Source organism: Tupaia chinensis, unplaced genomic scaffold (assembly GCF_000334495.1).
Source record: "Tupaia chinensis unplaced genomic scaffold, TupChi_1.0 Scaffold000575_1, whole genome shotgun sequence".
In the NCBI taxonomy this organism is placed as follows: domain Eukaryota; kingdom Metazoa; phylum Chordata; class Mammalia; order Scandentia; family Tupaiidae; genus Tupaia; species Tupaia belangeri.
The window spans coordinates 2,049,033-2,061,490 of NW_006160089.1; the positions used below are offsets into that span (position 1 = coordinate 2,049,033).

Sequence of the window (12,458 nt, forward strand, 5' to 3'; positions counted from 1 at the left end):
CCGGCCCTACCGTGAAAATCTCCCCAAATCTCTCCAAAAAAAAAGACCTAACCTTACTTTTCCTTTTTTTTTTCTTTTTGGTTAAAATATTACTTATTCATTTATTTATTTTTATTTTGACCAGAAAGTGAAGGAGAGAAAGCAAGCTGCCAGGTCTGAGACTCAAACCCCAAATGGTAATGTGGTGCCCTAACCATACCACCTGCCAGCTCCCTACCCTCGCTTTCTCTTCTTTACTTTTCCTGTTCTCTGAGAGGCTTTTGCTATAAAGCGCATGTGCTCACCATAGAGAGAGACAGAGACAGAAAGCGAGAAATCACCCCCCCCAGGAGGGATGGCCACGCCACAATCCCTTCTCCTCCATTCTCCTCTCAGGATCTTGGGCATGCACGCACACACGCCCGGCATGAGTTTAGCCACCAGGTCCGGGACTCGAACCGTAATCGACAACATGGGAGTCCAGCAACATAGGCATTACACTAACTGCTGGTCCCCCCTACCCTGACTATCTATTTAATACTGTGATCTGCCTTCCACGCCACTCACTGCCCACTCCCAAGCCCCCTTACAGGGCATGAATTGTTTAACTTTTTATTTTGGAATCAGTGTGAATTTACACAGGGTATAAGAACTAACACAAAGGGAGCTAGAAGGTGGTGCAGGGTAAAACACAGCAGTCTAAGAGGCTGACTCACGTGGAAGGGTTAGGTTCATATTTGGAGGCTTCTCCAATTACACCAGGTACATGGCGTGCCCATGGCCCAGGGCTGGCTGAACCTGGGGTGAAGACCTTGTTAAGGGGTACTGTCTGTCCCTCTCTACCTCTCTGTCTCTCCCACTCCAAGGAATAAATTTTTAAATAGTAACAATGCAGAACTTTTCTGTAAACTATTGACCTAGTTTTCCTCAAAGGTATTCTCTTGTAGAACGACAGTGAAATATCGTCTGCATGACTTTTTCTCCTATTATAATTTTATAATATACTATAATAGGTTTCTTAAGCTATCATTTGTCTACCCCCACTGAAATATAATGGCCTTGTGGATAGGAGTCTTCATCTAACTCCTGTGCACAGCTGTAACCCAAGAACAGGGTCCAATGCATAGCATTTGTTGAATGTATCAAGTATTTGTAGGATGTATCAAAGCATTGTATCACACTGCCTTCTCCAACAGGAAACAGATCAGCTCTTCAGGAGACCACTTTGGTAAAGGAGAAGATTCTAAAACATCAGAGAAACATTACACTCACCCATGGTGACATATGGCAACTTATCAGTTGATCCGTGAGGATAGATGCTGTAGAGGTGAGGTCCAGTAACATCTACTCCCCCTAAAACTAGGGCTGCACCAATGTAACCTTGATACCTGGTGATCAGAATTTGCATAAGAAAAAAAAAATGAGTCTACATAGCATCACTTTATTGCAACCAAAAGCTACACAAGCCAGAGGACAAAAAACTTCTGATTCGGTTTCATTCAGTGGTTACTATTTTAATGAGAACAAAAGAGAGAAGAAAACTAAGATTAGATGAACATCTACTATCTGTCAATATAAATGATAAACTGTGTGAGGCACTCCACACACCCCATTTCAGCTCAGCCTCACAGCTCCCTTTAAAAGAGTACACTCTTGGGGGCCAGCAGGTGGCACTGTGGTTAAGGCACTGGACACACTCATGTGGCCAACCACAGTACAAATCACAGACCTGGTGGTTTTCTCACTTTCCCTCTTTCTTTCTCCCCCTGGTCAAATTAAAATAAATTAATGAATAAATAAATAAATATTTTTTCTTTTTTTAAGAGAGATTTTTGCTATAAAGTGTATGTGCTCATCAGAAAGACAGAAACAGAGAGCGAGAAATCATTCTGGATAGCCACGCCACAATCCCTTCCTCTCCATCCTCCTCCTAGAATTTTGGGCATGCACACACACGTGCCTGGCATTGAGTTTCAAGCTGCCAGGTCCAGGATTCGAACCACAGTTGACCACACAGGAGTCCAGCAACGTAGCCATTATGCCATCAGCTGGTCCCTAAATAATTCTTTTAAAAAAACGGGGGGAGGCAGCAGGTGGCATGGTGGTTAAGGGTGCTGGACTCCCACATGGATGACTGTGGTTTGAGTCCTGGACCTGGTAGCTTGCTTTCTCATTTTCTCTCCCTCTCTCTCTCTCACTCTCTCTCTCTTGTTCTTGCTCTTGCTCTGTCCCTCTCTGGTAGGGAGGAAATAAGGAAAGAAGGAAGGAAGGAAGGAAGGAAGGAAGGAAGGAAGGAAGGAGGGAAGGAAGAAAGGAAGGAGGGAGGGAGGGAGGGAAGGAAGTAAGGAAAGAAGAAAGGAAGAAAGAAAGAAAGAAAAATAATTCGGGCCAGCAGGTGGCGTGGTGGTTAAGGACACTGGACTCTCACATGGCCGACCGCAGTTTGAGTCTCAGACCTGATGGCTTGCTTTCTCTCTGTCTCACTTTGTCCCTCTCTGATCAAACTGAAATAAGTAAATAAATAAAATAAAGTTAAAATAATTCTTTTTTAAAAAATTAAAAGGAAAGTTAAATAGTTCTTTTAAAAAGGGCACTCTCTTCCCATTATAGAGAAAACCATCCCAGAGACCTTAAGTACCAGCCCGGGTCTCAGAGCTAATCCGGCTTTCTCCAAGGACTATCGCAGCCTCTGTGGGCAGCAGGTAAACTACCTTCCAGGTTAACGATGAGGAGGTGCTAACCTCGGGAGGCTCAGCTGTGCAAATGATCAACTCACCACAGCCTCAACCAGAAAGCGGCTCAAAACACCTTTTCCTTCGAATAAAGCCACTAAATTATAATCACAGATAGGAGCTCATAGTAAGAGAAAAGAATTTCATCACTCAGGAAACGAAGACTGAAAGAACTCCAGGACAGCCTATAAAACATCGCTACTGCCCAGAGGACGCTCCTCTCTTCCGGAACAGCGACAGGAGTGTGTTTTTCCCACCTCCTCCACCTCCTTTTATTTCTGCTCAGATTCGTTCCTGAGACCCTCTACCTAGAGAGTCCTTCCTCTCTGTCTTTCCAGCAAGCACAGCCAGAGCAAAAACCACTCTCTGCATTTGTTTCCACTTTTAAACTTAAGAATTGGCTATGGTAGATAAACATGCTGGATACAAAGTTCTCTACTTTGAGCCATTAGCTCTTAGGGAGAAAAATGAAACCAACACCTGCTAATTTGGAATGTGGAACTTATTATAAGTGATACAAGTAAATTAACACAAGAAGAAAAGTTACAATTTCCAGGCTGGCGGTAGCTACACTTTAGGGAGTGCTGCAGATAAACAGAATGGCCAGTCTGATGGGTCCCCATCACCTGATTTCCAAACTATTTCAGAAAGAATCCCCACTTACAAGTGAAAAACTCAAGAACAGGAAAGGCCATGATTATCTGTAAACCAGGAACTGCAATTTTTTACAAGAATTATTTAATCTTCTTTATCATTATTTTAATTGCGATCACCATAGAGACACAGAGTGAGTAAGAGAGACAGAGAAAGTGAGAAAGCAAGCCTCCGGGTCTAGAATTCAAACTGCAGTTGGTAATGGGAATCCAGCGCCTTAACTACCACACCACCTACTGGCTCCAAAGAATTGTAATTTTTAAAATAATAATTAGGGGGAAAATTTTTTTAATTAAAAAAAAAAAAGGGAAAGAATTCTGAATTGGCCTAAAGAAAGAACTGAGTGAGGCCCAGACAGGAAGAAACTGGTCCACGGCCACATAAGCTGGCAGCAGGGTCAAGACTAGAACCCTGGTCACGGTAGAACCTCTACCATGATCCCAACTGCCCACTGAACAAGGTACTTAAATAGTCATCAATAACCAGCCAGCTCCCTCCAAGCTAAAAACTGACAGCTGATGCTTTTAAAGGAAGCTTAGACATTTGGGCAGATTGCTGAAATCCTTAAAAATTGATTCAGAAATTCTACTCCCAGACTGTACAAATATACAGAAATGAATGCACAAGGGTGTTTACTATAGCGCTATGTATGACGCTAAAAAATTGCAGTCGAAACCAGAAATGGCTAAATAAGCTGATTACAGCTGTAGTACACGACAGTCATTAAAAATTAGGCTACACTTTCTCATGCACTATTAATGATAGAACTCAGTAAGACCTTCCTCAAGGACAGCTTTGGCAACAGGTGTCAAAATGTTAAATGTGTATTTTTTTTTCCTTAGTTTTTGCCATAGGGTACATACACTCGCCAAAGGAAAAAAGAGACAAGGAAAGTGAGAAATCACCCCCCAGAGGTATGGCCATGCTGCAATCCCTCTTCCTCCACTCCTCTCAGATTTTGGGCACTGAGGCACTCGCACCCATCATGTTTGCGATCTGTCGGGTCCAGGACTCAAACCGCAGATTCAATCATGCACCTTAACCACTACACCACCTGCTGCCCCAAATGTGCAGACTCTGACTCAGCAATTCCACTTCAAGGAATTTATCTGAGAACACATCCTAAAGAGTTAATCATGCGGGAACCAGCAGTTAGCGTAATGGCTATGTCGCTGGACTCCCACGTAGTCGACTGCAGTTCGTGTCCCAGACCCGGTGACTTAAAACTCACGCCGGGCACTTGTGCGTGCATGCCCAAGATCCCGAGAGGAGAATGGAGGAGAAGGGATTGCGGCGTGACCATCCCCCCTGGGGGGTGATTTCTCGCTTTCTGTCTCTATGTCTCTCTCTGTCTGTCTGGCGAGCGCACGCGCCCTACAGTGAAAATCTCTCCAAAAAAAAAAGAATTAATCATGCAAGTACCACACGTTTTCACATGCCAAAAGATTCACAGAATACTCAATAATTTAAATACTTTAAAATGGGCAGTGTCATTAAGGTTCAAAAATTAAACAGTCATACATTACAAAATAAAATACTACAATATCAACAACAGTTATGATACCAACTAATAGTTCTCTAACTTTTATGGGTCGCAGACCCGTCTGAAAGCGAAACGCAGCCAGCCACAGCGGCACCGCAGTAGAACAACGGTCTGCAGTGCTGGAGGCCCCGCAGCAAAGTGCATTTTTCAAAACGATCACGCATCACTTTTATAATTAAGGACAGAAAGAAACGTTACTTTCATTTTGAAATGCTCTAACACGGGAATTATTCAAGATGCACTATGAGGTGAAAAGCTCTGGTACTGCAGGACAGTCTGTACCACAGGGTCCCATTTTTATAAAACCAACTATGTATTAAACATGGAAAACCCCTTCAAGGGGCCAGGTAGCATGGTGGTTAAGGCGCTGGACTCCAAAGACTGCTGTCCGTGATATCATTATTAAAAAATAATGATGATAGGGGACCAGTGGGTGGCGTGGTGGTTAAGGTACTGGACACTCCCACATGGCTGACCACGGTTCGAGTCCTGGATCTCATGGCTTGCTTTCTCACTTTCACTTTCTCTTTCTCTCTCTCTCTCCGTGTGTGTGTGTGTGTGTGTGTGTGTGTGTGTGTGTGTGTGCTCGGTTCAAGTTCTGGACGTGGCAACTTGCTTCCTCACTTTCCCTTTCACTCTCTCTGTCTCTCTCTGTTCAAGTTAAAAAATAATAACAAATGGAATTAAATAAATAAATAGATATTTTTAAAATAATGATGATGATAAATAATCCCTTAAAAAAAGAAAACCCCTTCAAGAAGTATATCATAATCTGTTAGCACTAACTGCTTATGGGTGGTAGAAATCAAAGTAGTTTTTAAATGTTTTTATCTTTATCTCTATTTTGCAGCTTTTTTCCCTCCACCATGAGCAAAGTGTATACACAAAATGAAAATAATGATTCTCCCTAAATGGCAAAATTTTTACTTTGTTCTCTGGGCTTTTCAGTATTTTCTACAATGAATATATATAACGTTTATAAGGAAAAAAGCTACAATTAATATAATAAGACAAAGAACATCTATAGATTCAGTGGATTGCATAATGGTTATACATCTGAACTCCCCCACAGCTAACAGCGGTTCAAGTCTTGGACCTAGCAGCTTAAAACTCACTCCAGGCATGTGTGTGTGCATGCCCAAAATCCCAAGAGGAGATTGGAGGAGAAGGAATTGTGGTGTGGCCATCATGCCTGGGGGGTGATCTCTCACTTTCTGTCTCTCTCTCTGTGTCTCTTCGCCCCTATAGCAAAAACTTCTCTTTAAGAAAAAGTTTCCAGAATACAGAACAGTATTTCACTAAAATTCCTAATAAACTCAACAAGGAGGCTGATGTTCCTTGGAACAAGTATTACTAGTATCTGCAAATAGCTATCAGACATGTAAAACAGTTACTGCTGAAATATGGGGGAATGTCTACTTTCATTTATCAGACCCTATTTTCTCCTGGACTTAGGCGTAAGGAAATGGGTTATACAGAAACAAGACGGGCACCTTGTACTCTCTTTGAGACGCTGAATTTTATGGAGAACTCTCTTTGCATCAAGCCCTGTACTAGGCATTGTTATAAACCTTGTTCCTGTGCTCCTTCCCTCCGCAGAGGTCAGAGAGACAGAAACTACTATCCTCATTTTATTGAGGAAGAAACTATAGCTAAAAAAAGCCAGGTGAACTGCCCCGAGTCAGGGCTGAGGCAGGACGTAGACCAAGCTCTAAAATCAAACCCTAGGCATTTTATCCTTACACTCCTCTGACTCATTTTATGTAACTCACCAAAATGTCAGAGGAGTTAAAAAAAAAAAAAACTATTGAGTATCCTCATTTAATTTTTAAATGTTCCTCTCAAAACTGGTAAAAAAAAAATAATAATTTCTACAAAGTATGTTAGACTAAAAATGAAAGAACGTTGAAAAAAGAAAATGTTTAAGTCTTAAGACATCCTAAAGAGATTAAAAGAAGCATCTGCTAGGTTATTTTGCTAAATGTTTTAAATAACATTGCAAAGATCTTAAAATAGTCTATTGCAGCAATTCCACAAGATTAAAAATTACGTTATATGTAATGCACCAAAAAAGCCACCAGAGGGAGCTTTGCATTTAAAATTAAAATCCACAAATGCCTTCAGAAGTTTCAATGGGTATGCTCTAATGATTGCTATTCACGCTGTACTGGAACAATTTAGCTGTCTCCCATTAATCCTCCCGGATTAGAGTGATAACTGCGCACAAATACACAGAAATGACTGGCATAGAGCTGAGCATGGCCAGAGCAGGAACTGGGGAGACCAGTCCTCCTGCCCAAGTGACTCTAAGTCTTGGTCTTCTCATCCAGAAATGGACTACACTTCTGGAGTTGGCACAGAACTACACCAACCCTCACATACACTCCTGAGAACCCAGAGGCCACGTAGGACCCCTAGGCAAGGTCGTACACATTCTCAGGAAGGCAAGGGCCATACAGGAAAGAGACAGTGAGCCAGCCGGGGACAAAGCAGACACAGCACACACTCTCCCCTTCCAAGGGGGCATCTCCCACTGGGCCCAGTTACCACCATGTGTTATTCCACCTTCTGAATTTCTTCAAAAGAAAATCCTTATTTTTTCTTTTCTTTTTTTTTGAGAGGCTTTTTTGTGGGGCTGTCAGGTGGCGTGGTAGTTAAGGGCACTGGACTCCCACATGGCCAACCACAGTTCTAGTCCTGGACTTGGTGGCTTGCTTTCTTACTTTCCCTCTCTCTCTCACTCTGTCCCTCTCTGGTCAGATTAAAATAAATGTATAAAGTTAAAAAAAAAAATTTTTTTATTTTAAAAAAAAAAAAAAAAAAAGAGCGAGAGTGAGAGGCTTTTTTGCTATCGGGCACACATGTGCTTGCCAGAGAAACAGAGAGAGACAGAGAGACAGCAAGAAATCACCCCCCAGGGGGATGGCCACACCGCAATCCCTTTTCCTTCATTCTCCTCTCAGGATTTTGGACACACATGCACACATGCCCAGTGTGAGTTTCAACCAGTCAGGTCTGGGACTCGAACCACAGTCAACCACGTAGGAGTCCAGCAACATAACCATTATGCCATCTGCAGGTCCCAAAAAGTCTGATTTTTAATTCAAATCTCCCAATTTGTAATTACTGACCACTACATTTTTTTAAAAAAAAGCACCATGTGCTAGCATTCTGGCCCAAGATGAAATGCCCAAGCTACTCCCGCTATAATGTTCTGCCTCTCTTAGGGGAGCCACATAAAAAAACGGATTTAAGTTTTGAAAAATGGCAGGACCTATACAAATATAAAGTAATACTATGATTAATAAAGAACACGAGGGGCCAGCAAGTGGTGTGGTGGTTGAGAACACTGGACTCTCACATGGCCGACCATGGTTCAAGTCTCAGACCTCGCGGCTTGCTTTCTCACTTTCTCTCTCTCTCTGTCCCACTCTGATCAAATTAAAATAAATAAATAAAGTTAAATAAATAATTCTTAAAAACAAAAAAAAGAAGAACACAAAACCATTCATATAAACTAACTGCGAGAGTCAACAGGAAGCGAAGGTCAGGTGAAGCAAGTTACTACGCCTCTTTTGGCCTGAACTTACACTTACAAATAGGAAACGGTAATAAGTCCTATGTCAAAACCAAAAGGACAAAATGAAATCATATTTAAAGTAGTCAGCACTGGGTCTGGAACAGAGTCAGAGAGAGAGTGATTAATATTGTTACACCTACTCACAGACAACTACAAATAGCATTTTCCGTGTCATTATTAATTCACCCCTAAAAAGGGGAGAAGACAACAATCATCTGTGTTTATCGGGGGTGGGGTAGGATTATAAGATAACTCAAAGGTTTCTTTAGCTCTAATTTTCTTACTATGACCAAATTTTTTTCCCTTATACAATAATATCCCTATGCTTCAGGAATGACTCAACTGGTCTCGTGTGATTTATTCATGGGAAAAAAAATCAGACTCTACACATTCAAATGCACTGTCCAAAACCTTTGGGGCTAGCTCAGTGGCTTTAACGGTAATGTGCTGCTCAAGCAAAGCTGGATCCATATGGAAGATAAGGGCTTACCTAAACCCACCAGGCAACAGATCCCCAGGATCCTGGCTGGCTGAGGAGGACAGACAGGGACGTGGGGAGAGGGAATGTGTCACAATGAGAGACCCTGTTAGGGTTATTTGTCTTTCTATTTCCCTTTCTCTCTCATTCCCTTCCTCTCTTTCTTACTCTCATGAAAATAAGCTTTAAAAAAAAAGTCTAATGAAATTTTAAAAATTTTTTTCATAACAATTTCTGGAATGTGCATTTTTGAAAGCTTTTTCCCTTGATTCCAGGCTCCTCTTAGTTAAAAATCTAAGGCAGGAGAAAAAGATGCTACAGAAATCCCCGCCTGGAGCCTTACCTGAAAAGCATCTGCTTTAGCATCCGGTTGGCCGTCACAACTCTGGGAAGGCGGCCAGTGGAGAGGGAGTGGAGCTCCAGGTTGGAAGAAATGAGCTGGGTTGTCATGTCTGTGTCTGCAGCTGTCCCAGCACCACAGCAACTGAAAAATATGATTAGAAACTCAGTTAAAATTCAATTACCAGAGGGCTCAATTAGAAGTGGAGCTTCTTGGATAACGTCCACCAAGTTCAGGTACACAGAGATGTTTTGTATGTATCTGCACTGTAATCACTCGGTCTAAGCAATCTTAAATAAACACGAAACTGAGAATACATATCTAATTATATGCAAATATATTCTCTGTGGCCCAATGGAACATTTGATTCATTAGTTTCTATGCTCCTAAGAGACTGTGCATTTTACTAATCCTACAAATACACCCCAGTTGTACAGAAGAGCAAGGTGTGGGGGGCTGGCAGGTAGCATGGTGGAGGCGCTGGACTCCCATATGGCCAACCGCGATTTGAGTATCAGACCTGGAGGCCTGCTTTCTCATTCACTCTCTCGCTCGCCAAATTAAGAAATAATAGTAAGTATATTAAATAAATAAATCTTTTTTTTTTTTTTTAAAGAGCAAGGTATGTAAAATGTCTTACAACTCAGGCCAGCAGATGGCATAGTGGTTAAAGTGCTGGACTCCACATGGATGACCACGATTTGAGTCTCAGACCCGGTGACTTGCCTTCTCACTTTCCCTCTCTCTCTCTGCCTCTGGTGAATTTTTTTAAAAATAATAACAATAGATAAAATAAGTAATTTTTTTTTTAAGTATTACAACTCAGAGCCAGCAAGTGGCATGATAGTTGCGCACTGGATCCCATATGGCCAACTCCACAATTTGAGTCCCAGACCCAGTGGCTTGAAAAACACAATGGAACTAGTTGTTTGTGCCCCAAATCCCAAAAAGACAAAGGAGCAGAAGGAATTGAGGAGTGGCCTTCTCCCTGCACTCTTGTCCCCGCAGGGGTCGGGGATGGGGAATGATATCTCCCTTTCCCTCTCAATCTGGCAAGTGTACATGCCCTATAACAAAAAATTTTTAATTAAAAAATGGTCTCAAAATCAACCAGGTATGTACTACCAGGTACCAGTCATTATACTAAACACGGAAACAGGACACAGTCCCAGTGCTTGATTTCACATTTTAATGGAGGAGACACAGGCAGGCAAAAATCACAGTCCACCATATAATACAATGTAGTAGCTCAGTACAAACTGCTATGGGAGGAGAGAGCAATGAATTCTCATTAAGAAAAGGTTTCTTGGGGCCAGCAGGTGGCACGGCTGTTGGGATGCCGGACTCCCACATGGCTGACAGTGGCTCATGACCCAGACCTGGCAGCTTACTTTCTCACTTTCTCTCTCTCATGAGCATACATGCTCCACAGCAAACTTTAAAATAATAATAAACATAATTAAATAAATAATTTTTTTTTAAAAAGTAAAAGGTTTCTTATGAGCTGGATTTAAAAGAATAAAAACACTCTACAAGCAGAGAAGAGGGCAGTGCATTTCTTTCTATGCAGAGATTGGAATGAAGGTGAAACAGCTTGGAGACAAGGCGAACAGGGGCATAGGCAAACGCATGACAAAAACAGGGACAGCCCAGGTATAACTGGATCACAGGGTGATGGCAGCTAAAAAACAGATGGAAAGAAAAGCTGTTTGTAAGATTGTGCAAGGCATAAATATCAGGCTACAGTTTTGATTTACCCTCAAAGTAGTGTAAAGATGTAAAATGTCTCTAGAAAAGTTTTTAAAGCAAATAAAGTACGTAACTGGACCTGGGGTGTACAAAATATGGCAGAAGAGTGCACAAGGGGATGGAGAAGAGACTGGAGGCAGTGAGGCCAATTAAATGACAACTGCAATAGTCCAGCTGAGAAAAGAATCTGAACAAAGACTTAGCAGAGGGACAGGAAGAGATTAATTCAAAAGGCACATCAAAGGCAGAACTGACTGCCAACTGAACTGGAGACTAAAGCCGAGGGAAGATGGGCATGACTACCTTAAATGGTAGGTGGACAGAAATACCATTTAAGGTTAAAAAGAAAATACAGGTTTAACAGATTTTAGTGGAGACCCCAGCAGTTCAACATGAGCCCTGACATGTTTAAAAATATAAAAACTATTCCAATTAACCAATACTTACTAAATATTAGGAGATATGAAGTGTATTTTTGAACAGTTCTTGTCAGCAACAACCATTCCTTCAGTTGCCCTTGTATCTGCTCCAAGAACTATGCCATCCTATTTTAAAAAATAATAATAAAATGTTTTGAAACAATATGACGAATATAAACCACAGAGCTCTTCTCTAGGGAGAATGGCACTGGCCATCCCCTGCTCTCCCAGCCCCATACTCCCAGCCAAAACTCCCACCAAATGCACTGTGCTAAACTTTCAGAAATTTAAAAAAGAAAAAAGGTTCATAATAAGTCTTACTGGTCTACTGGTTGAATCTTGAGTAGGTGGTGAGAATTATCATTCCTATTTTAAATGAAGGGCAGAGATTTGGTGACTTCCTTACAAATCAGAGCTAATCTGGGAAAAATCTGGATCAAAACCCAGAAACCATTCCATTAAAATAGCCACCTATGCCAATTTCTTTTTAGACAGTGTGGCTTGTCATAGGTAATAACATTAGCATTGTCGCTTGTCAGCCTGACAACGATTTAAGGCAGGGGTCATTATCTGTTTCACAGATAGGGAAGGGGTAGCTGTGAAGAAAGAAAGCGACCCAAAGTTGGAAGCAACAGCTAACACACCTGATTGACCCCAAATCCTGTGCTCTCCCATTACACCATCCTACTTCCTTAAGTATCAACTTACAAAAAAGTAAATTGCAATGTTAAAACTTCTGTTAAATGAGAAAATACACTAAACAGCTGATAAGCACAATCTCCTGACAAAAGCGGACTCTCCAAAGGCCTGCTCCTAATGCAGACGGCACCAGGAGAAATAAATGTGGCCAAGTGGCCTGGTTTCTGCTGACAGCTGGGACACTGCAGTTCTAGTCCAGACGCGGCTTACCTTATAGACCACCCCCGCGATTGTCGTGCCAGTTTTCCGGGCCTTTGGAAGCTTGTACCCCTTCTTTGCAAAATC

At 41.8% G+C, this 12,458-nt stretch overlaps 1 protein-coding gene across 1 annotated transcript in view; it reads right to left on the reverse strand.

The window, feature by feature from the left end:
* The window catches only part of PSMB7 (proteasome 20S subunit beta 7), a gene marked incomplete in the record, with an annotated part of 67,155 nt that overhangs the window by 54,200 nt on the left and 497 nt on the right, over positions 1-12,458 (reverse strand). The window contains 4 exon segments of the mRNA XM_027775592.1: positions 1,252-1,367; positions 9,310-9,450; positions 11,503-11,600; positions 12,384-12,458. Of these exon segments, the coding sequence (XP_027631393.1) occupies positions 1,252-1,367; positions 9,310-9,450; positions 11,503-11,600; positions 12,384-12,458 (430 nt within the window).